The sequence below is a fragment of the Triticum aestivum genome, chromosome 4D (genome assembly GCF_018294505.1).
Source record: "Triticum aestivum cultivar Chinese Spring chromosome 4D, IWGSC CS RefSeq v2.1, whole genome shotgun sequence".
Lineage (NCBI taxonomy): Eukaryota > Viridiplantae > Streptophyta > Magnoliopsida > Poales > Poaceae > Triticum > Triticum aestivum.
In genome coordinates, this window is record NC_057805.1 from 47,179,101 (window position 1) to 47,205,354 (window position 26,254).

Consider the following 26,254-nt stretch of genomic DNA (forward strand, 5'->3'; position numbering starts at 1 on the left):
GCGTGCACGACCCGCCCGGGCCCGGCCTGCCTTAAGGCATGCTTTTGTGGGGTATATCCACGGAGGACTCTCTGATCGATCTGGATCTGGTGATGAGACGGCCGCCGGCTCTGACGGCGAGTCGGCCACCGATGAGTCAAACTCGTTGTATCAACTTCAAGATGGCAGGCTCATGGGTTGTTCCGATGGTGACAGTATTCCGGACCTATTTGAGCCGCCAAGCCGGGTGGGAATCTTTATGGCCGGTGCACAGCCTGTTCAGAACCCCGCCGCTGGAGCGGGAAACCCGGTGCCTTCTCCGGCTCAGGTACTGATGGATCTCACGGACAAGATGACGGCCCTGTTAACCGCCACGGTTGACCCGGCGGATCAAGCTCAGCATGATGCGGAGGTGGCACAGTTAAAATTGGATCTAGTGAAAGCTAAGGAGGACCTTGCAGCGGAAGGGATCAGGATGGCTGCGGAGAGGGCGACTCTCGATGCCCAAACTCAGTTGATCCAGGCGCAGTCCTTCCAACTCACGATGGATTAGAACGCGTCCAATGAGGTCATGAGAAGGAGGCATCAAAAGACCCAATCTCGGCTCCCGCCGGTTTACGATCCACGCAACCTCTTCAACACGCCAGGTGCAGGGTCTAGTAACCCACCAGGGGTCATAGCGCCCGGGTCTGGGCCCCCTATTCAGCCACGAGTGATGGGGCCTCCCCAGGTGCCCCCTGCCCTGCCTCAGTATGTCCCAACACCCCCGGGTCATTATAATAACCCGCTGGAAAACATGGTCGCTGCGGCAGCACGGCTGGCGGCTCTCCCAGTTGACGGCGACTCTCCGACGGCTATTGAAACCCGCCGGGTCAGGGAACTCCTTCAGATGGCACTGGCGCAGCAAGAGGTGTACTCCTACAGCCGGGATAGGATCCACTCGACCCCTCGTCCGGGCCGGAGCCCGAGTTACAGCAAGCACATGGTCTCAGCGACCGGCTCAAGTAACGTCCGACGCAATGACCCGCCCCTGGCCATGGCCTGGTTTATAACGGAGCCTGTCACGCAGCAGACCAAGATAGAGCGCGGCAAGAGGCGGAGCAGGTGCCTCAATTGACGGCTTACCAGACCCCCCCGGCTTATCCGACGACTTCCGTCGACGTGGGTATCTCTACCAGGACGGGAGGTGTCCCCTGTTTAGTGCCAGCTATCCGCAATGAACGTTTACCCAAGGACTTCAAAGGCCCTAGGAAGGTGCCCAACTACACGGCTGACTTACAACCCGCAGCCTGGATCGAGAGTTATGAGATGGCCATGGAACTACTGGAGGTCAGTGAGGCGGCAATGGCCAAGTACTTCACCATGATGTTGGATGGGACTGCCCGCACTTGGTTAAAAGGGCTACCACCGAATTCCATCGGGTCTTGGGCTGAGCTGAAAGCCCGGTTCATCCAAAACTTCAAAGATACCTGTAGGCAGTCTATGTCAATTGTGGATTTGACTAACTGTAAGCAGCAGGAGGGTGAGTCTACGACACATTGGGTTCGCCGGGTTAAGGAGATCATACACTCGTCAGACAAGATGGATGCCGGCTCAGCAGTTTTAATGCTGGAGCAGAATTGTCGTTTTGTGCCCCTGAAGATGAAACTCGGGCGGCTTAAGCGCGACTGCAGTGATATGGGTACACTAATGGCGGCTCTTGTCAAGTACGCCGATTCTGATGGTACCAAGGATCCCCTTCAGATGATGAAAGGGCAGGGAAGCGAAAGAAGAATGGCAATGGCAAGGGTCCTCAGCATAACCCGGGGAACCAAGGAGGAGGCAAGCGCAAGGCTGATGGCAGCCTAGAGTTTGTAGCCAACGCCAGCGCACAAGGTAATAACCAGCGACGCAAGGGGAGGCCCCCTCTCCGAGGCGGCAGGTCAGGACCGACACTGGAGCAGCTGTTGAATGAGCCTTGTCCAAGACATGGCTCTAGAGAGAAGCCAGTGACTCATCTATGGAAGGATTGTGCAATCATGAAGGCCTTTAAGAACTACAATGGCCCGGGCGGCGGCTCAGGCGCCGACGGCTTTCATGGCCCGGGCGGCGGCTCAAATCCTGGTCCTCAGAACGGTCAAGGGGGCTTTCATCAACAGTCCGGCCAAGGTCATCAACAGCAGCAGGGGGGTTATCAGACCAATCCAAAGCAGCTTAGCGGTGAACAATATCATGTGTTTACCACCAGTCTGTGTAAGCGAGATCAGAAGCTTCATAAGAGGGCCGTGAATGCTGTTGAGCCGGCGGTTCCACGCTACTTGCGGTGGTCTGAGCAGCCTATAGTGTGGAGTAGGGAGGATCACCCTCCACGGGTGGATAATCCGGGTCACTTGGCCCTAGTGGTGGCTCCTCAGGTGGGAGGATATAAGTTCACTAAGGTGCTCATGGATGGAGGCAACAGCATCAACATCCTCTATTATGAGACTTTCCGTCGTATGGGGTTGATTGATAAAAACCTCAGCCAGTCCAACACTATTTTCCACGGTGTGGTACCTGGTAAGTCGGCTTATCCAGTCGGCAAGATTGAATTGGAAGTGGCCTTTGGAGATGAGAACAACTACAGGGTGGAGAAATTGACCTTTGAGGTGGTCAAGATAAGAAACCCATACCATGCTATATTTGGACGGCCGGCTTACGCCAAGTTCATGGCACGACCGTGTTATGTGTACTTACAGCTCAAGATGCCAGGTCACAATGGGACCATTACGGTTCACGGCAGCTGGAAGGTGGCCTTGGAATGTGAGGAAGGCGATGCAGCTTATGCAGAATCTGTTTGTGCAACAGAGGAGTTGAAGTTTTACAAAGACAATGTTGACCCAACAGATATGACCTCTCTGAAAAAGCCGACTACGGAAAATGAGCCGGCGATGAAATTTAAGTCGGCTGATGAAACTAAACTTGTTGATTTTGTTCCAGGAGATTCATCTCAGCAGTTTAGCATCAGTGCAAATCTGGATCCAAAATAGGAAGGCGCGCTCATCGAGTTCATCCGTGAGAATAGGGACATCTTCGCGTGGAAACCTTCTGACATGCCAGGTGTACCTAGGGAACTCGCTGAGCACACTCTCAATGTTGATCCGAAATTTAAGCCGGTCAGGCAGTTCCTTCGGCGGTTTAATGAAGAGAGGCGGAAAGCTATTGGTGAAGAGGTGGCCCGACTCTTGGCGGCCGGGTTTATTGTTGAAGTCTTTCACCCAGAGTGGTTAGCTAACCCGGTGCTCGTACTCAAGAAGAACGGCACTTGGCGGATGTGTGTAGACTACACGGACTTGAACAAAGCGTGTCCGGCTGATCCTTTTGCCCTTCCCTGTATTGATCAAATTATTGATGCTACGGCCGGTTGTGCGCGTTTAAGTTTCCTGGACGCTTATTCCGGATATCATCAGATTAAGATGGCAGTTAAGGACCAGGAGAAGACGACGTTCATCACTCCCTTTGGAGCCTTCTGCTATGTGTCCATGCCCTTTGGACTCAAGTATGCACAGGCGACTTATCAGCGTTGCGTGCAGAACTGCCTTCATAAACAGATTGGGCGCAATGTTCATGCTTATGTAGATGATATTGTGGTTAAGTCCATAAAGGAGGAAACCCTGATAGATGATTTGAGAGAAACCTTTGATAATCTCCGGGTCTACAAGATGATGCTTAACCTGGCCAAGTGTGTCTTTGGTGTTCCTGCAGGCAAACTCTTGGGTTTTTTGGTTTCTGACAGAGGCATTGAAGCTAACCCAGAGAAGATCAAGGCCATCACCTCCCTGGCTAAGCCGACATGTATAAATGATGTTCAGCGCTTGGCGGGTCGCATCGCTGCTTTAAGCCGGTTTATAAGCCGTTTGGGTGAGAAGGCCATGCCATTATACCAGTTGATGAAGAAAACTGATAGCTTTGTCTGGAATGATGCAGCTAATACTGCCTTTGAGGATTTGAAGAAACAGCTAGCAGAGCCTCCAGTCCTTGCTGCTCCGGTTGATAAGGAGCCCTTATTATTATATGTGGCGGCGAACACACGAGCCGTCAGTGTGGCTATGGTGGTGGAGCGCAAGGAGGAGGGTAAGGAGCATCCGGTTCAGCGGCCGGTTTATTATGTCAGTGAAGTGCTCATTGAGTCCAAGCAGCGGTATCCGCATTGGCAGAAGCTTGTGTATGGTGTGTTCATGGCGAGCCGGAAACTTAAGCATTATTTTCAGGGTCATCCCATCACTGTGGTCAGTTCTGCCCCTCTTGGTGATATCATTCAAAACAGAGAGGCCACAGGGAGAGTGGCTAAGTGGGTTATAGAGCTTGGACCTCATGGTCTCATGTACGTGCCACGCACTGCTGTTAAATCTCAGGCCCTGGTGGATTTCATCAATGACTGGACAGAGTCACAAGTGCCCGAGCAAAAGCCGGATAACACATATTGGACTATTCACTTTGATGGGTCCAGGCAGTTGGAGGGCTCGGGGGCTGGAGTCGTGTTGGCTTCCCCTAAAGGTGACAAATTCCATTATGTGCTACAGCTGCTGTTTCCTTGCACTAACAACGCGGCTGAGTACGAGGCCTTGCTCCATGGTCTTCGGCTGGCTAAAGAGATGAGCTTAAGCCGGGTAAGGTGCTTCGGCGACTCAGACTTGGTGGCTCAACAAGTATCAGGAAAGTGGGATTCCAAGGACCCTCTCATGGCGGCTTATCGCCGCGAAGTTGATGCCATTGCTAGGCACTTTCAGGGATACCAAGTGGAACACATCGATCGCAGGAAGAATGAGGTGGCTGATGCTTTAAGCCGGCTGGGCTCTCAGCGAAAACCGGTGCCGCCCAACACTTTCCTGGACGTCCTGTATAGCCCTTCTGTTAAGTTGCCTACAGAGGAAGACTTGGCTGTCCCTGACCCGGAGGCATGGCTGGTGGCGGCGCTCCATATCATATCGGACTGGACAATGCCCTATCTGGCTTACATGACCCGGGGCGAGTTGCCCGAGGACGAAACTTTGGCCAGGCAAATAACCCGGCGGGCTAAGTCAATGATTGTTATCAATGGTGAGTTGCATCACCGCAGTGTTACGGGAGCGTTTCAGCGTTGTGTTTCCCCTGAGGAAGGTCAAGAGATCTTGCGTGAGATCCATGAAGGGGATTGTGGCCATCACGCCGGCTCAAAGTCTCTTGTGGCCAAGGCTTTTCGTCATGGTTTTTATTGGTTGACAGCTCATGCTGATGCAGAGGACTTGGTCAGTAAGTGTGATGGTTGCCAGAGGTTCTCGCGACGGGCTCATGTACCGGCTCAAGAGCTGAGGATGATCCCAATTACTTGGCCCTTTGCGGTCTGGGGACTTGATATGGTTGGGCCTTTCAAAAGGTCCAAGGATAAGAAGACCCACCTTTTGGTGGCAGTTGACAAGTTTACCAAGTGGGTTGAAGCGGAGCCAGTTAGCAAGTGCGATGCAGCCACGGCGGTTCAGTTTATGAAAAAGATGATCTTTCGCTTTGGTTTTCCGCACAGCATTATCACTGACAATGGCACCAACCTCTCCAAAGGCGCCATGGAAGAGTTCTGTCAACGAGAGCATATCCGACTTGATGTTTCCTCAGTGGCTCATCCTCAATCCAATGGTCAAGCTGAGAGAGCTAATCAGGAGATTCTGAAGGGCATCAAGTCCCGTCTTTTGGTCCCTTTGCAACGGACGCCGGGTTGTTGGGTGGAGGAGTTGCCCTCCGTGTTATGGAGCATCAACACTACTCCTAACAGGTCTACAAGTTTTACACCTTTCTTCATGGTTTATGGGGCAGAAGCAGTCCTCCCCAGTGACATCTGTCATGACTCACCTCGAGTGGCGGCTTACGTTGAGGCGGATAATGAACAGGCGCGCCAAGATGCTCTTGACTTGTTGGACGAACAGCGTGATGTGGCAGCAGCCCGTTCAGCGATTTACCAACAAGACCTGCGCCGTTATCATAGCCGCCGGGTTAAATCCCGGGTCTTTCAGGAAGGGGATCTCGTGCTCCGGCTCATCCAAGATCAAACTGATGCGCACAAGCTATCCCCGCCTTGGGAAGGGCCCTTTGTGGTCAGCAAGAACTTGCACAACGGGTCGTATTACCTCATTGACATTCGGGAGCACAAAGATTCACGTAAGTCGAAGGAAGAGACCCGTCGGCCGTGGAACATAGCTCAACTTCGGCCTTACTACACTTGAGCCACCGGCTCTCATAATGTACATATTTCTCTCAGCCATGTATATATTATGATAAGCAATAAAGCAGGACCTCTGTCCTTTTTCTCCTCCAAATGTGCACGTGTTTGTTTTCTTTGCAAGATTAACATGATAACTTGAAGGAGGATCCGGCTTATGATCGTATTCGAATCTAGCCGCAGGTAATAAGGTCACTTGGGGGCTTCCTGTTCAAACATGGGTCGTATTCGAACCAAAGAGAACATAGCTGTCGATACCCATTTGATTGGCAAAGTGCCGAGCTCATTGGGAGGTTTTCTTTGATCATATTTGAATCATAGCTTAACCCCTTTGAGAACCGACGTGGATCGTATTCTAATCAGCGTCGTTAAACAATTCTTAAAATCACTTGGGGGCTTCCTGTTCAAACATGGGTCGTATTCGAACCAAAGAGAACATAGCTGTCGGTACCCTCTTGATTGGCATCGCCACACCCACTGGGGGCTATATGATCGTATCCGAATCTTAGCTTAACCCCTTTGGGCCGGGTCTCTGGTTGTATTCAAACTGGAAGCCCCTAAGTTCTTCTGCTTCATTAAAGAGTTCTTCTGATCATTTCAAAGTGTGTACGGCCGGGTCTCGCTTGGCCGGTTTAAATTTTGATTTTCAGTGTTAGTTGAACACAATGGGTGTCATTAAGACAGGTACACCGGAGTTGAGGTACCAACCTTATTACCCGGGTCATCTAAACCGGAAATATGCTTGCAGGCCGCTAAGTGTGTTATCACGGATATATTAAGGACATTATTAAGGGTCAATCTTTTTTGATTCATATCCGGGTTATATATCTAAAACCTATGATTCTCAGCGCGGTAAGCCGCCTAGGGACTTGCGATTTGTCTTTTTATGCAGGATAGTTCAAGGCAATTATTTGAGACTAGGGAGAATGAATGACCCGGAGAAATATCAAGAGACAACTTCAATAGACTTCAGCATTCAATACGTGCACGATGGCACGGCAAAGATAAAGTGTTGCACCTACTCTATTACAAGACTCATCGAGTCCAAAAGGGTGGAGCATTGTTTGGTAAGCCGGCTGCAGAAGTTAAGACGCCTGCTGGGTGGAAGTCTCCGGCTCATCTCTTTCTTCTCCTCCGGCTGTTCCCAAGGTCTGGAAGGTCGACGACTTCCAGTCGATGCCGCTCAGCGCTTCGAATTGGGCTTCCTCGTCAATTAACCCGGCCGGGTCAATCTCCGGGGCGAAGGTGTGCTGACGAGCCGGCGGGATTAAACTCAGGGCTTCATAGCGAGGGGTCGGGATCCTCTGATTTTCCGCATTATAACCCGGCTGGTACTTGGTCAGATCCGTATCGTTTCCAATAAGAGTTGCCACCGGGCGCACGATCTTCACGCAAGCGGCGAAGTCTTTTTGGTCGAAAGCCGTGCCGTCTTCCTTCAGACTTGGATAGCCGAGGGCGATGTCTGCCGGGTCTAACTCCGGCAAGAAAGCCTTGGCCCGGCTCAGTGCGGCGATCGCTCCGGATCTTGCAGAGGCCCGTCGCAGTTCTTGGATACGTTGAGGCAGAACGGCGAGCCGACGAAGAACCTCCGCCAGGTGAGTCGGCACCTCGTTGGATAAGGCCACCACGGCTAGGGCATGCTGTGACCCGGTGTAGAGTTGCTCCACCAGGGTGTACACGGCCTTTAGCTTGGTTACCACACTCTGGTTGAGGTTGGCACTTCTGGAACCTGTTTCATAGAACAGGATAAGCTGCCGACAAGGGTGAGTTATGAGGCATCAAAATTTTAAACTGGATGAAAGCCGGCGGATGACTTATCGAAGATTGCAGCAACCATTTGAGACACTTGGCGCTTTAGGCCGGAGAGCTCGGCGGTCTTCTCGGAGAGAGCCTTCTCCGCCTGTTCAGCCCGGTTCACCAATGCGGCCTTTTCTTCAGCCCACGCCTTCCGCTCAACGTCAAACTCCGTCTTCAGCTTCTCTTGCGCGGCGATGCTGGACACGAACTTGGCATTTGCCTTCCGGGTCTCCATCTCTTGCATCTTCAGCCGGTTCTTGAGATCAGCGAGGTCAGCCTCAAGCTTCTTGCCAGCAGCCTGTATAAATGTCCGGGTTATGGCATGAACAGTTACTATACAAATTTAAAGTCCCAAGTGTTTTCCAAGCAAAGACACTTGGCACTTGGGGGCTAATGCATGTTCAATTTTTCTATTTACCAATTTCCGGTTCATGCGAGTAAGCCGGAAGATAAGTCCCAAGTGTTTTCCAAGCAAAGACACTTGGCACTTGGGGGCTAATGTGTATCGACTGTTCCTATCTACAAATTACCGGTTCATGGAAGCAAGTCGGAATCTAAGTCTACAACATATTCAATCATAAGTCGTCGACTTGGGGGCTAGCATGGTAAAGGTAACTCTGCAGTAAGTAAGAGGACAGAAGGATAATACCTCAGATTTCTGCTGGATCTGGGTCACCATGGCAACCTCTGCGTCCCGGCTCTTGTGCACTTGGCTGACATAGCCGGAGACGAGCTCTCCGATGCTCAGGTTGGCATAGTCAGTTAGATCCAGACTGACCCGGCGGGGCTGCAGTAATTCCCCCTTGGCAGAGCACTTGGCCAGTGCCGTAGGCCTCCTCGGCTTAACAAATTCCGTCCGGGTGATTTCCACGTCCGGGTCATTTGCTGGCTGAGCCGAGCCGGAGGCCTCCGGGTCAGCAGAAGCTTCTACAGGTGCCTTGTCAATTGGAGCGGTAGCTTCGGGGGCGGAGGCAGCTGGCGGTTCTTGAACCGCCACCTCCGGTTCAGGCAAATCCGGCTCTCCGGCCGACTTGGTTTTCTTCGCCCTCTTGGTGAGCTTTGCCTGGGCACTAAAAGAACAACAAAGGTTAGTACAAAAAGTATGAGTAAAGATTAGAACAACATGAGATGATTATCATTACCCGGGCACGGTCTTGAAAGCCGGCAGATTCGACTGCATAGAATCGCCGGAAGAAGGGGAAGTCTCCTGATAATTTGAGTCAGAAGAATTAAGCGGTTGGCGTATAACACCCGCAAAAGGATGAAAAGGGTACAATTTTGCGATCACCTCGGTCCGGCATTTCCTTGATGCATCAGGTAACCCGGAGGAGAGGTCAGTGTCCTTGTTGGTCCGGGTATGCCGCCGGCTCTCATGAACCTGTCGCTTCAAAATAAATTGAGGATCTTGGTAAGCTAAAGGATGGGAAAAACTTACTTTCCGGGTTACTCTTCGGGTTTTCAGCCTTGGCAAGGGCTCCGAGTCGGAGGAAAGTATTGTTACCTCTTCAACCACCGGGTTACTGGCTCCGGTGTCCTCCTGTTGATAAACAACATTGATAAGGCGGACAGAAATGAACAACAAGTATAACAAGAGCTTACAGGTTTAGGAATTACCTCAGACTCGGAGCTGTCACTTAGCTGCAACAGCTCCGAAGCAGTGGGCCTACTTCCCTTCTTACGGGGAGCGGCTTTCTTGGCGGCTTTCTTCGCCTTTCTGGCCTTCTTGGCCGCGTCATGGTCATACTTGACCCGCCAGAACTTGTCGTCAGCCTGAAAAATACAATGATGATTTCTTAAAGATTCAGATGAAGGTTATCTGTGGACAAAGATAAAATGTTTAAATCAGTGGCTTACCGCTGGGGCTGGGTTGGTCTTGCAGAAGGGGGCTAACCCGGTCCTCCCGCAGTCTGCCAGGCTCTCGTTCAAGAGAGCCTTGGTCATCTCCTTTGCAACATCTTCCGGAAGATCGTTGCGGCTATGTCTCTGGGGGTCATCCTTTCGTCCCGTGTACTCGCACATTAAGCCGGGGCGGCGGCTTAATGGGATCACCCGCCAGGAGATCCAGACCCGGACCAGATCAATTCCGTTGAGACCATTGCCTAAAAGAGCCTTGATCTTGTTTATGGTGGGGAGCAGAGGCTGGCGCTCCGCTTGCGTCAGTTTGTCAGACAGTGGGTGTGTTGACTCCAGACGAGAGGGGCGAAAGCCGGGCAACGGACTTTCATCAGCCGGCGACGTGTCTTGGCAGTAGAACCACGTCAGATTCCAATCTTTGGGGTGGCTTGGCGGCTCTGCATATGGGAAAAGGCAGTCCCTTCGCCGCTGGATGGAGATGCCGCCTAACTCCAGACTTGGCCCATTGGCGCACTCATTCTGACGGTTCCAGTAAAAAATCTCTCTGAAGAGCAGCAGACTAGGTTCTTCTCCAAGGTAAACCTCGCAGAACACTTGGAAATTGCAGATATTGGACACTGAGTTGGGTCCTATGTCCTGAGGCCGCAGATCGAAGAAATTTAGAACGTCTCTGAAAAACTTTGAGCCGGGCGGTGCGAAGCCCCGGCTCATATGATCCGCAAAAATCACTACCTCCCCGTCCTTTGGCTGTGGTCTCTCTTCTGACGGGTCAGGGGCACGGTAGGACATGACGTCCTTCTTGGGCAGATATCCAGACTTGACAAAATCTGCTAGGGTCTCATTGGTGACGTTGGACCTCATCCAGTTGCAAGTGATGGAGGCTTTAGGAGCTTTGGGAGGCATGGTGAAAGTCGGCAGTCTATGATAAAAGGAAAACGTCCGGATTAATTGTAAGCCGGAGGAAATCTACAGTTCAATGTCAAAGTGGCGGCTTATGAAGGGGACTAATGGTATACACCTAAGTGCATCGGGTTATTTAAGCCGCCGAGGGATTGAGAGTAATTTGATTGTCTACGGCCTTATCACAGCTGAGCCGGAAAATTTTATGGCGCATGGTTTTCTTTAAGCCGGAAGGTTCTACGGCGCGTGGTTTCTTTAAACCGGAAACATAAACCGCCGTGATTCAATAATTGCAGTTTTTTACTAAGTGAGGTAAAACAAGTTTCACACATTGCAGTAACTATTTTGGATCAAAATGGTCGGGCAAAAGAAAAGTTTCTAGACCTAGAAACAGACGCGGGGAAGTTCTTGAGCTCGAACAAGGCTCTTATGCAGTGAAAAGAGGGCTATTTGCATGTGAAATGGGTCTTAAACATCTACCGCAGTGATTCTATACAGAGCTAAGATCAAAAAAAGGGCAGTAAAAACCAAATCTACCAAGGGCCGCAACGAACTACGAAGAACAGAGGATGAACTACGGAACCCTAATGTGGATCAGCCCAATGGAGTTCGAGCTCGAGCAGAGGAACAGTGGCGCGAGGAGGAAGAAGCGTGGCTGAAGGCCCGTCGGGCCGGCCTATTTATAAGGGCGAGCTCATAAGTGGGCGCGAGAATCAAGGAGACCACGGCGTGGTTATCTTCCCACGAAACGCCTCGATTTTCGGGATGACAGTAAAGGTAAAGATCCGTTGCGGATCTGGCGGAGTAAAAAACGGGCTTAATGGAAGATGACGTCACGGCGGATTATCTGGAGTCCAGAGGATGACGTCACGCCGGGTTATGGCCTTCACACAATTGTAAGCCGGTGATTTTCTGTCGAAAGGATTGAAGATTGACATGAGCCGGCTCAAATCAATCTGGGGCCTAATGTTGAGGATATAGACCTTAGAGTCACCCGCCAGGAGGGGCCGGGTTACTCTAATGGTCATTGCCAGAAGCCCGACGCCAAGCTTAAAGACGGTGGGCCGAAGATGGGCTTAAGACCCGGATATGGCTTAAGGCCCGTAGTTACAATCATTATTATGGTAGAACTTGTAGTGTAAGGCAAGAATAGTTAAGAGTCCGAGCCGGACACTCTTATGAGCCGGCCGGGACTCTGAGAGCTGCAGGGCGTCAGCCTCCCTATATAAAGGGACGACCCGGCAGCGGTTTAGGGACAAGAACAATCTCGTCGAGACCCAGGCATAGCAGTTAAGCTCCCTGGTCATCGAAACCCTAATCAATACCACCGCAAACTGGACGTAGGCTTTTACCTTCACCGTAAGGGGCCGAACCAGTATAAAACCTCGTGTTCCTTGTCCCGCTTAACCCCTTCAAGCTTCCTAGTAGTGATGGCTCCACGACTAAGTCCTAGCTCGAGGACATCTGCCGTGACAATTCCACGACAGATCCCAAAAGAGATCAAGCTAGAAACATGGAATGGTCATATTTACACTGTTGCAGTTGCCAAGTATCCAGATAAACTAGTCCTTAGAGCAGGATGGGAGACCTTTGCCGAAACCTACGATCTACAGATCGACGACTCTGTGGTATTTAGATACAACGGAAACTCGCAGTTCAATGTCATAGTGTTCGATCGATTTGGCCGTGAGAAAGCGTCGTTGGTTGTTGCAGACAGTGCTCCTCTGTATCCTTATGTGCAGGAAAGGCAAAGAGGTGCTCCTGAAACTTTCACCCATGCTCATGGTCATTCTCAGCCCCATGAAACGCAATCTCCTACTGAAAATGTGAATATTTCTCAAGGGCATCCTCAGCTCATGCGTGTGCAGCCGTCGGCACGCTACCTCTACATTTACCTACGGGACTAGTTTTAAACCTCAATAATTGTTATTTAGTGCCAGCTTTGAGCATGAACATTGTATCTGGATCTCGTTTAATGCGAGATGGCTACTCATTTAAATCTGAGAATAATGGTTGTTCTATTTATATGAGAGATATGTTTTATGGTCATGCCCCGCTGGTCAATGGTTTATTCCTAATGAATCTCGAACGTGATGTTACACATATTCATAGTGTGAATGCCAAGAAATGTAAGGTTGATAATGATAGTCCCACATACTTGTGGCACTGCCGCCTTGGTCACATTGGTGTCAAACGCATGAAGAAACTCCATGCAGATGGACTTTTGGAGTCTCTTGATTATGAATCATTTGACACATGCGAACCATGCCTCATGGGCAAAATGACCAAGACTCCGTTCTCCGGAACAGTGGAGCGAGCAACCAACTTATTGGAAATCATACATACTGATGTGTGCGGTCCAATGAGCGTTGAGGCTCGCGGTGGCTATCGTTATGTTCTCACCCTCACTGATGACTTGAGTAGATATGGGTATGTCTACTTAATGAAACACAAGTCTAAGACTTTTGAAAAGTTCAAGGAATTTTAGAGTGAGGTTGAGAATCAACGTGACAGGAAAATAAAGTTCTTACGATCAGATCATGGAGGGAAATATTTGAGTCACGAATTTGGCACACACTTAAGGAAATGTGGAATTGTTTCACAACTCACGCCGCCTGGAACACCTCAGCGTAATGGTGTGTCCGAACGTCGTAATCGCACTCTATTGGATATGGTCTGATCTATGATGTCTCTTACCGATCTACCGCTATCATTCTGGGGTTATGCTTTAGAGATTGCCGCATTCACTTTAAATAGGGCTCCGTCGAAATCCGTTGAGACGACACCGTATGAATTATGGTTTGGAAAGAAACCTAAGCTGTTGTTTCTTAAAGTTTGGGGATGCGATGCTTATGTCAAGAAACTTCAACCTGAAAAGCTCGAACCCAAGTCGGAAAAATGCGTCTTCATAGGATACCCTAAGGAAACCATTGGGTATACCTTCTACCTCAGATCCGAAGGCAAGATCTTCGTTGCCAAAAACGGGTCCTTTCTGGAGAAAGAGTTTCTCTCGAAAGAAGTAAGTGGGAGGAAAGTGGAACTTGATGAGATGACCCCTCTCGAACCAGAAAGTAGCGCAGCACAAGAAAATGTTTCTGTGGTGCCTGCACCGACTAGAGAGGAAGTTAATGATGACGATCATGATCAAGTTACCACTGAACTTCGTAGGTCCACAAGGACACGTTCCGCACCAGAGTGGTACGGCAACCCTGTCCTGGAAATCATGTTGTTGGACAACGGTGAACCTTCGAACTATGAAGAAGCAATGGCGGGTCCAGATTCCAACAAATTGCTTGAAGCCATGCAACCCGAGATAGGATCCATGTATGAAAACAAAGTATGGACTTTGACAGACTTGCCCGATGATCGGCGAGCGATAGAAAATAAATGGATCTTTAAGAAGAAGACGGACGCAGATGGAAATGTTACCATCTATAAAGCTCGACTTGTCGCTAAGGGTTATCGACAAGTTCAAGGAGTTGACTACGATGAGACCTTCTCACCCGTAGCGAAGCTGAAGTCCGTCCGAATCATGTTAGCAATTACCACATTCTACGATTATGAAATATGGCAAATGGACGTCAAAACGGCATTCCTTAATGGCTTCCTTAAGGAAGAATTGTATATGATGCAGCCGGAAGGTTTTGTCGATCCTAAGAATGCTGACAAAGTATGCAAGCTCCAGTGCTCAATCTATGGGCTGGTGCAGGCATCTCGGAGTTGGAACATTCGCTTTGATGAGATGATCAAAGCGTTTGGGTTTACGCAGACTTATGGAGAAGGCTGTGTTTACAAGAAAGTGAGTGGGAGCTCTGTAGCATTTCTCTTATTATATGTGGATGACATACTATTGATGGGAAATGATATAGAATTCTTGGAAAGTATAAAGGCCTACTTGAATAAGTGTTTTTCAATGAAGGACCTTGGAGAAGCTGCTTACATATTAGGCATCAAGATCTATAGAGATAGATCGAGACGCCTCATAGGTCTTTCACAAAGCACATACCTTGACAAGATATTGAAGAAGTTCAATATGGATCAGTCCAAGAAGGGGTTCTTGCCTGTATTGCAAGGGGTGAGATTGAGCACGGCTCAATGCCCGACCACGGCAGAAGATAGAGAAAAGATGAGTGTCGTCCCCTATGCCTCGGCCATAGGGTCTATTATGTATGCCATGCTGTGTACCAGACCTGATGTAAACCTTGCCGTAAGTTTGGTAGGAAGGTACCAAAGTAATCCCGGCATGGAACACTGGACAGCGGTCATGAACATCCTGAAGTACCTGAAAAGGACTAAGGATATGTTTCTCGTTTATGGAGGTGACGAAGAGCTCGTCGTAAAGGGTTACGTCGATGCTAGCTTCGACACAGATCTGGATGACTCTAAGTCACAAACCGGATACGTGTATATTTTGAATGGTGGGGCAGTCAGCTGGTGCAGTTGCAAGCAAAGCATCGTGGCGGGATCTACATGTGAAGCGGAGTACATGGCAGCCTCGGAGGCAGCACATGAAGCAATCTGGATGAAGGAGTTCATTGCCGACCTAGGAGTTATTCCCAATGCATTGGGGCCGATGACTCTCTTCTGTGACAACACTGGAGCTATTACCCTTGCCAAGGAGCCCAGGTTTCACAAGAAGACCAGGTACATCAAGCGTCGCTTCAAATCCATTCGTGAAAATGTTCAAAATGGAGACATAGATATTTGTAAAGTGCATACAGATTTGAATGTCGCAGATCCGTTGACTAAACCTCTTCCACGAGCAAAACATGATCAACACCAGAACTCTATGGGTGTACGATTCATCACAATGTAACTAGATTATTGACTCTAGTGCAAGTGGGAGACTGTTGGAAATATGCCCTAGAGGCAATAATAAAATGGTTATTATTATATTTCCTTGTTCATGATAATTGTCTGTTGTTCATGCTTTAATTGTGTTATCCGGAAATCATAATACATGTGTGAATACATAGACCATAACATGTCCCTAGTGAGCCTCTAGTTGACTAGCTCGTTGATCAATAGATGGTTACAGTTTCCTGACCATGGACATTGGATGTCATTGATAACGGGATCACATCATTAGGAGAATGATGTGATGGACAAGACCCAGTCCTAAGCATAGCTCAAAGATCGTGTAGTTCGTTTGCTAGAGCTTTTCCAATGTCAAGTATCTTCTCCTTAGACCATGAGATCGTGCAACTCCCGGATACCGTAGGAATGCTTTGGGTGTACCAAACGTCACAACGTAACTGGGTGGCTATAAAGGTGCACTACAGGTATCTCCGAAAGTGTCTGTTGGGTTGGCTCGGATCGAGACTGGGATTTGTCACTCCGTATGACGGAGAGGTATCTCTGGGCCCACTCGGTATTGCATCATCATAATGAGCTCAATGTGACTAAGTAGTTAGTCACGGGATCATGCATTACGGAACGAGTAAAGTGACTTGCCGGTAACGAGATTGAACGAGGTATTGGGATACCGACGATCGAATCTCGGGCAAGTAAAGTACCGATTGACAAAGGGAATTGTATACGGGATTGCTTGAATCCTCGACATCGTGGTTCATCCGATGAGATCATCGTGGAACATGTGGGAGCCAACATGGGTATCCAGATCCCGCTGTTGGTTATTGGCTAGAGAGGTGTCTCGGTCATGTCTGCATGATTCCCGAACCCGTAGGGTCTACACACTTAAGGTTCGATGACGCTAGGGTTATAAGGAAGGTTTGTATGTGATTACCGAATGTTGTTCGGAGTCCCGGATGAGATCCCGGACGTCACGAGGAGTTTCGGAATGGTCTGGAGGTAAAGATTTATATATGGGAAGTCACCATACGGTCACCGGAAGTGTTCGGGGGTATGCCGGTATTGTGCCGGGACCACCGAAGGGGTTCCGGGGGTCCACCGGAAGGGTCCACCTGCCCCGGAGGGCCTTATGGGCTGTAGGTGGAAGGGAACCAGCCCTAAGTGGGCTGGGCGCCAACCCCCCTAGGGCCCATGCGCCTAGGGTTTGGGGAACCCTAAAGGGGGGCGCCCCCCTTGCTTGGGGGGCAAACCACCTCCCCCTGGCCGCCACCCCTCCCACCAGATGGGATCTGAGGGGGCCGGCCCCCCTCTCCCTTGCCCCTATATATAGTGGAGGGGTGGGAGGGCAGCCATACCTTTCCCAAGGCGCAACCCCTCCCCTCCCCAACACCTCTCCTCCTCCGCGTGTGCTTGGCGAAGCCCTGTCGGAGAACTGTCACTCCACCACCACCACGCCGTCGTGCTGCTGTTGGAGCCTTCTTTCTCAACCTCTCCTTCCTCCTTGCTGGATCAAGGCGTGGGAGACGTCACCGCTCCGTACGTGTGTTGAACGCGGAGGTGCCGTCCGTTCGGCGCTTGGATCATCGGTGATTTGGATCACGACGAGTACGACTCCATCAACCCCGTTCTCTTGAACGCTTCCGCTCGTGATCTACAAGGGTATGTAGATGCACTCCTCCCCTCTCGTTGCTAGTAAACTCCATAGATTGATCTTGGTGATGCGTAGAAAATTTTAATTTCTGCTATGATCCCCAACAGGAGCAACCTTGGAGGAAATAAAGACATTGCTGGCTACTAACCCTATCCTTGCAATACCCTAGATTGGCGAGTCAATGATATTATACATCTCGGCCACTTATCAAGTGACTAGTGTTGTCCTGGTGCTTGAGCGCGGGGAGGAAGATCATGCTATTGTTCGATGGTAACTAGGTCGTGCAAGACGAGGTACACTCGTTACGAGAAGATCGCTTACGCGACATTCATGGCATCTCAAAAGTTCTGGCACTATTTTTAAGAATGCTCCATTATAGTTGAAACGAGGTTCCTGTGTCAGATATTATCAACAATAGAGACGCCACAATTGAGCTGCTACCTTTTGAGATTATGTACCATCCTTGCCGGGCCATAAAGTCACAGGTCCTGGCTAACATAGTGGACGCATTGATTATACGCATTGGACTATTTTCTTTGATGGATCAAAAATAATGGTCGGATTGGGGGCTGGGGTAGTCCTGATATCTCCAACTGCCGACAAGATGTGCTACGTGCTGCAAATCATGTATGCAGACTCCAATAACGTTGCCGAGTACGAAGCCCTCCTACACGGTCTTTGCATGGTATGTTCATGGACATCCAGAGGCTCGAGGTCCGAGGCGATTCTGACCTCGCGATATCCTAGATTAATGGTGATTTCGATACCAAGAACCCAATGATGTTAGCATAATGGGAGGCAATACAACAGTCAACAGATGTCTCGTCGGTTCAATGAAAGGCAAATGTTAACATACTTGGAGGCAAAATCCAGTATCTTGGTTGCAGTTCCTCATAGATCGAGTTGCACAAGATTTGACAGTCCATGCACACCATATTCTTTCACTAGGGAATGTTTCTGTCGATAGCAAGACGCATATGGTGGCTTCATCGATCTCAAGACTCGTCGGCTCGGAAGGTACTCGTAATTGTATGATGTGCGTGTTTAGTGTTTCTCAAACTAAAACATGAATAATTATTTTATTGACAATTCCGTGAAAAACGAGGTAGCTCTAGCGAGCGGTGACATGGTCAATCAATCTCCACAACTCCGTGGTCTCGGAATTTATCGCCGCACCAAACTACCCCATCCTCGCCATCAATTACCGCGATCCGCCGCGTGCTGGCAGGCAGTCAAGTAACCGTGGCTCCGGTGGTTGGCGCGAGAGCCAAAGGCACTCACTCCATCGCCTCTTGTCTCCGCCCACCCAACGTTCAGCAGGAGGGAGCCAAGTGTCCTTCCGCGCCGCCCCGCCCCGCGTCCACAGGTCTCGTCATCCCCGCTGAGATTCTCCCCCTCTCCCTTTCCCCGTCGGCACCTCCTAGGCTGACACTGTTGAGTGAGTTCCAGCAGCATCCGAGGCCGAGCTCCGCACATTCTCGCACAATGCGCGGCCACTCGACGACACCCGCCGCTCACGATGTTTTTCTGTTGATCTAGGATCGGCGCGCGTCCCGAGGTTCCCGTTGGCCAGGATCCCAGGCTCGCCCGTCGACTCGCTCAAGGTGAGCCCCCCTCCGATCCGGTTTCGTTGGATTGGATACGGGATACCCCCAAATGCGGAGATTCATATCTAATCATACTCAACGGGTTATCATTTCTCGCGTTCCAGTGCCAAATCTTTGCCGCTGATGGTTTTTCTTTGACTGTGCAATGCATGTCCAGTGGAAAGATGGGGTGCGAAAGGTGCGAGCGGAGGGATGAACTCGACTACTGCAATTTGGATGACCGGGAGAAACACTTCCTGATGTTCATTGTCGATGACTGTGGTCAGGAGATGGTAAATCACATTCAACCACGCTACTCTTTTCATTTCCTTGTGTTTCTTCTTTCCCCCCCATTATTCTGTGGAGTTTAGAGTCATGGAGTCGATGAACAAAGTTGTTGCTTCTGATCAAATTAGTCATGCTGGTTTATCAGATTTTTCCGTCAGATTCTATTGTTCGATGATAACTAGGTCGGTTACCTGCTTGATGTAGCGCAGAGCCACAGACACCCTCCTCTGTTTTTAGTCCTAGCCATCCATCGGTCAAGGGTACATTTGACCATACATACTTGCTGTTTTTTTGTGTGTGATACATGCGTATTTAGACAAATCTAAGACAAGAATTTTGGGACAGAGGGAGTACATATGGTTAGCTATTGGCCGACTAAAAAAGGAAGACTTTCGTGCAAAGAGAAATGGAACATTTTAATTTGTACTTAATTGTTCCTTTCCAATTAATAATTTCTCAATTTCACCTACATTAACACTGAAAAGACAACTTTCCTCAATTCCTCTACCTTTTTGTATGGCATTGATACAGTTTGCAAGAATTGTACCTACATGAGCATTTAAATAACAAAATGTACTTTTGTGCTCCCAATTAGCACATATTAACAATAGATCGGAAGGTGAATACTTTCTTATTTATTATGATATTTTCTCAACCGTTTTACTTCCACCCCATTCGTCGATTGTTGAACTTTGATTTTACATGTATATACCTGTACAAATAATTTGTTGCGTCATGTCTGCAAGTTTTACCCCTTTTCTCGCATTTCAATAATTTCGAGAATAAAAAATTCAGACTTGTACATTTGGAATACTCTGTGCACTTGCGAAAACTTTATGTAATGATATGCATGAGAACTATTCGGGTCGAAAACATACGCGTGAGAAACTAATGGCTTATAGTAAAATTGGCACGCCTTGGAATCTACGAGATAATAATGATCTCTATGATTGGATAATGAAAAACTAATGTTTCACAGTAAAAATGGTGCGAATGCAGTTTTTTAGGGGAATAAGTTTGATATGTTCTGTACACTACTGCATATGCCAGTGAATTGTATCCAAGTGATGCATGTTCTTGAAAAAAAAAATCCAAGCGATGCAATACTTTAGAAATTTGGATATATATTCTGCTCACGTTTATTCTTGTAAAAGTTCATTTCAGTGTTAGCATTGAAAGGTCTTCATAACTGAGATTTAACCTAGGGCTGAGAGTAGAGATTGAGTATCGGTTGTGTTACCATGCGATCTTTCTATGTTATTGATTGTATTCTTTGTTTAATCAGTTACCTTGGAAGCTGAAACTCCATATAGTAGTGTACTATTGTAGGGATATGAACAGACTGTGAAAGTATGCATTACCTCTGCAACATTTTTTCATGAATCAAAATGATTAGCGTGATAGCATAAACACTAAATGCCCGGAGAGTGAAGGTAGAGAAGTAAGCTAGTGCCTTTTCTTTCGTCATGTTCTCAAGAGAGATATCAAATATCTTATTTACGCCACACTTGCTCGTTGTTTACTGACCTCACAAGAACCATGCTCTTAAAGTTTGAACTGTATTATTAATCCTGGTTCTTTCTGCAGATCGTCCCAGATGAATTTCTGAGACGTTTCAGGGGTGAGATCCCAACGGAGATCAAGCTAGAAACACGAAATGGTCACAGTTACACCATTGGAGTTGCCAAGTATCCAGATAAACTAGTTCTTCAAGCGGGATGGGGAACATTCGTCAAAACCTATGATCTACATATGGACGACTGTGTGGTATTCAGATACAAAGGAAACTCTCAGTTTGATGTCATAGTTTTTGATCGATTTGGTCGCGAGAAACCATTCTCTGTTATTAGAGACAATGCTCCTCCTGTACAGGAAAGTCACAACAGCGGTACTGAAAATTTGGACCGTTCTCATGGTCATTCTCAGCCCATGGAAGTGCAATCGCCTATTGCAACTGCCAACCATTCTGACAGGCGTCCTCAGCCCATGCGAATGCAACCACCTACTGAAAATGCAAACCCTTCTCATGCGCATCCTCAGCCCATGCGAATGCAACCACCTACTGAAAATTTGGATGATCCTGTTGGTTTTAGTCCGCCTACTGAAAATGTGAACAATTTGTTTGGCCATAGTCAGCCTACGCAAATGCAACCATCTACTGAGGCTGTGGATCATTTTGTGCAAATGCAACCATCTACCGAGGCTGTGGATCATTCTAATGGTCATGCTCAGACCATGCAAATGCAACCATCTAGCGAGGTCGTGGATCATTCTAATGGTCATGCTCAGACCATGCAAATGCAACTGTTTTGTAGACCTACCAAGCTGAGACAAACAAAGCTTCAATGGGATTACTCGAGTATGGGCAACAAGACAGCGACGAGTCCTTCAGGTACTCCCAGTGAGTTATTTCTTGCAATTTTTTATTATGGAGATACAATTCCATTCCAATCAAACTTGATGTTTCCATATTTTATTGACATATTGATTAGTTATTTTCATTTTGTTCACAGGAGATTCTTTGTCCTCTGAACATGACATTGAAGGTTGTGCTTCACCTAGATACACGCTCATACATAATGCCAGTCTAAATACAGTGCAGAAGGAGGAAGTTGATGAGAAGGTCAAATCTATTCATGAGGACAATCCAATCTTTGTGGCTGTGATGAGGAGGTTCAATGTTACAGGAACGTGCACTTTAGTGAGTGTTGAATTTTTACTGTTGAAGGAGCATTCTTCTAGAACTGTGCATCAAGCTTATTAGTAAACCATAGTTTTCTGTTGAAAGTACTGTTTTGAATGCTTTCACTCGTTAACCCTTCCATGACTAAACTTCCAGATTCTATACCTCCTATTATTTTGCACTTTACATGAATGCCATTATCTAATTATCTTCCCCCAATTATGTCACTAGACTTTCTCCAAGAAATATGTTCAGACGCATGTGGGTGATAAGGAGCGAAGGGTATGTCTTCAGCGATTTGGCAAGAGGTGGGATGTGCAATTCAGCAGTAGCCGTGAAGTCAAAAGGATTGTTAGTGGCTGGCGGAAGTTTGTGAAAGACAATGATGTAGAGACCGGTGATATCTGCATCTTTGAATTGTTGAAGATTGATGAGATGTGCACAATGGAGGTCCATATCATCCATGCAAAGGATTTTGGTAGACCCTCCCAAATTGGTGGGCGGAGTGTCGAAGGACGGTGTAAAGAAGCTACTACTAAAACTGTGGAACCTTCTCATTCTCGTCCTCAGCTCGTGCAAATGCAATTACGTAATGCAAGTGTAGAGGATTCTTATTCTCGTCCTCAGCCCATGGAAATGCAATCACCCTCAAAGGAAAGAAAGATACGAGTTGAAACGGTTAACTCGAGTCCGGGCAACGAGGGTATGACGAGTTCTTCCTTCTCTGATTCATGCAGTTCATGTTACTAGAGACACAGTCGTTCCTTCCAAATCATATGTGGTATCGTCATCTTCCACAGCTATATTGAATAGTTGTTTTGTTCTTTTCTTCGTGCAGGAGATTCTTCGATGTCAGAGGATAGTGTCACTTTGACTGGTTGCATCGGTGTGCATTTGAGGCGCATACCTTTAATTCAGAAGAAGGTAGTGAAGCAGAAGGTCGACCTTATTGGTTCTGAAATTCCCATCTGTGTGCTCGTGATGCAGAAGACCAATGTTACAGGAAGATTCTCTCTAGTGAGTTCCATATTTTATTATATAATTTCCTTCGAAACAAATGTTTTATTCTTCTGTGCATAATCTGCTAGTGCTACGGTAGTGCATTTCTTATGTTTCTTTTAGAACTAGGTAGTGCATTTGCTGTTATGTGGGGATGATCGCATACCATCACAGGCCACTAGCCCAAAGCCACAAGAAGTGTCGCGCTAAGGCTATTTAGGAGCAGCCTCTGCCTAGATGTGTAACCATGTTAGGTTTGCTATTTCCTTCTGGAGTTTAGACATATATTTCCATTTTGTTAGGTTTCTTAGCCCCCAAGTCGATGTTTTTCATCTAATAAGACTCTTGCACATAGCTATATGATGCCACCCTAGACCCTAATTCATTATCAACCAAGCAACAATGTACCTCTTACCAGTCTATTCTCCTATCCTGAGAATCGACGCTCCGGGCTGCCGTGGCTACAAACTCCAATCAATCTATGCTCGATCCAGTGTTCATACCAACATATGCCTTGTTGAACTTTTGCTCACAGATAAAAACACTATTGTGAATGCTGCAGATTCATAACCTGTAGTTGATTATTTCACTTCCTTTTTCAACTTGACTAGGAGTAATAATTTTCACTTCTTGATTTCCTTGAACACCATCATCTGACATTCTTCTTTTCCCTGTCTGTAACCAACCAGAGCATCTCCAAGAGATATGTCCGCAGATATCTGGGGGACGAGGTGCGAAGCATCTGGCTGGAGCGAGACGGGGAGAGGTGCCAAGTGACGCTGGGACGCGGGCCTCAGAACAACAGGGTTGTGGGTGGATGGGTAAAGTTCGCCAAGGAGAACGGGCTGCGGCCGGGCGATGTCTGCCTCCTCGAGCGGCTGAGGCACTGCAAGGAGTGCACGATGAAGGTCCACATCGTCCGCCGCGTAAAGCGTGCCTGTTGATCAACAGTGTTCATTCTGTTTCCACCGATCCTTTGTGTCGCCGTTAAGACTTTAAGAAGGTGCTGTTTACTCTCAGTTTAGCGTGTGTTCCTTTGTTAGTCAGTTCGTTGGAGGTCCTTGTTGGCTGGTTAATTAGGGGTCGCATAATGGCGCGCGCAGGTGTTTGCTGAAACAGACTTATGTGATTTGAACCAGTAACGCCGGCGAGTCGTGGTGAATTTCAGTTGAGTCGACTAGTTTCTTTGCCTGGGATGAGATTCCTCTTTTGCATTTTCCTTGGTATCTGCACTTTAAATTTTCTTTGCATTGTTCGCACCAACGAGGTACAGGTTGAGTGTAGGTGTTCCCTACCTCCCTGGTAAAAGCTCGGAAGAATTGAGAGGAGAAGTGAAGGAAGGAGAAGCGGAGATTTGCCAAGTTGCTGTGAGCGGCATGTGCTCCACGGGGCTGGCTTGCTCGCGTCAGGCTGGGTCCGGCTGACGGTGTCCTTCGGCCCTGGCCGTGTTGCGTCGCTAGCGCGAGCCTCGTGTAGTTTGCCTTTGCCCGGCTGTGCGTGCGTTCGCCCTTCGGGTCGGGAGAGGCGGCTGGTCGGTTCGGTTCGGTTCATACCCGTCACCCTGGGTGATCGGGTATTTAGGTCATTTCTGTTTGGGCAATTCGGGTATAAAAAATGGGAACCGATTTTTTTTTCGGCCAAAAAAAAAGAAAACCTGAACCCAAATTACTTGAAATTTCGGTTCTGGTAATTCAGGTACCCAAAAAGTCCGAAATATTCGGAGCACACATCAGCTTTTGGTATGAATAATTCGGGCAGTATGAGTATTTTAGTTAGTATGGGTAACATGACAGTGTAATGATAGCCTGAATAATTTAGGTAATATGGGTATTTTGGGTTTTACAGACCGGAATCCGAAGCTTAACCTAAAAACCGAATAGCCAGGAAATGAGAACCGAACCCTAATTACACAACAATTCGGGAATTCGGTTCGGGTTCGAGTAGCGGGTTAGGGTACCCAAACGCCTAGGGTGACAAACCCGGCTGTGCATAGGTGTGTCGGCCTCCCTCCACGCGCGCCGCCTTGCGCTTTTGGGAGGCGCTTGCCAGGGCTCTTTGCCCATCCGGGCACAAGGAACTTACGTGGCGCCGGCTCGGTTTTTGATGGTTGGTGCTGTCGTTCGGGTAGGCCCTTAGGGTGTGGTCTGTCGGTTTGTTCTAGTATATGACGGGGTGGCTTTCTTCTTCTCCCCTGCTTTGCCTCACACATCACCCTCTCTTTTTTGCCTCATGACTTCTTCAAGCTTGCTCGGCGATGTTGCTTTGTTTGCAGTTGGTGGCGGCCGGCGGCACGTTAGCTTCTCGTGGCATGTCATGTCTCTCTTCGTGTTTTCTCTGCCGTCGCTTTGGGGGTCCTTTTCCACCCCTTCCGCTGGTTACCAGGACGCCGTTGGGTGCCTTCACGGTCGCCTCCACCGCCTCCAATGACTTCACCGGCGTCTGCATCTCCATCTTTATCCTTCGATCATAGCATTTGTAATCCTTTGACAAAAATGATGTATTGTGCTACGGATTATTTCCCTATGATTTATTGCAGTGTTACCTTTATGTTTGAGTTGTCATTGGCTACATCATTTTTTATATGTGTTTTTGATCATTCGAGCTTATGTGCTCCACGGGTTGTTTGTATATGCAGGTGTGCCATTATGGTTGCTTCTCTCGCCCACCATTTTGACCAGTCTTGCGCGAGTCCATGAAATGGATTCGTTTAACATGGCCTCTCTTGCGCCATTCGTGCCCGCTTGTGATGGATAGTTTATCATGCATAATCGATGCTCCATGTTGGTCGACGACGGGCCTGGGTTGAGTAACGTCCCAATGACAATTGTCGGCTCTGGTGAGCTTACATCATGCGGGCTTGTCCGGTTCGTGCAACAACCCCACAACCCTTTACTATTTAGTAGGGCAACAAACCCACAGCCCTTAATGAAAAAACAGAGAGAACATATATAGTCTCAAACCATTGATCCAAGCCAAGAGCGTTGGCCTATTATAGTCCTTCACTTTAGCAAGCAAAGAAATTCATGTACAAAATTACATCTCCAAGAAACAAAAGGTAGTGTTTCGCAAAAAAAAAGATGGTCTAATCCCTCTAAAGGTTCTACCATTTCTCAGGATCCAAATGTTCCAAGCATAAGTGAAGACAACCTCCAAAAAGAAAGTTTGATCTTGGTAGAAGCAACCAACATTGCCTGATATTATTCCCATGACCCCACTCAATTTGCAAATTGTTTCAAATTCTTACGCTGCAGTTACATGAGAAGAAGAGATGGTCCGTGTCCTCATGAGATTGTGTAGAGCACGTAACATGGAAATTGTCCTCCTAAGGTGATCTTCAATGTCTCCTAAGCAATATGTCCTTATTATCGAGCGCATCAAAGAGCAACAACCATGCAAAAACCTTGATCTTCATAGTACATTTGCTTTGGCGCCAGACCCATTTGGATGGTTCATTAATAAGCATATCAGGATGTTTTGTATAAGCCATTGTGGTGCCCCCG

At 48.2% G+C, this 26,254-nt stretch overlaps 1 protein-coding gene across 1 annotated transcript; it reads left to right on the forward strand.

Annotated features, from left to right (window-relative positions):
* Nucleotides 1–18,438: 18,438 nt before the first annotated feature.
* On the forward strand, nt 18,439–23,968 carry LOC123096646 (B3 domain-containing protein LOC_Os12g40080; the record flags this gene model as incomplete). Its single annotated transcript, XM_044518407.1, has 8 exons — nt 18,439–18,564; nt 18,738–18,802; nt 18,963–19,077; nt 20,660–21,464; nt 21,586–21,773; nt 21,987–22,458; nt 22,594–22,772; nt 23,444–23,968. Coding segments are annotated over 8 exons (2,205 nt in total), but the record flags the coding sequence as incomplete, so codon positions are not given.
* Nucleotides 23,969–26,254: the final 2,286 nt, after the last annotated feature.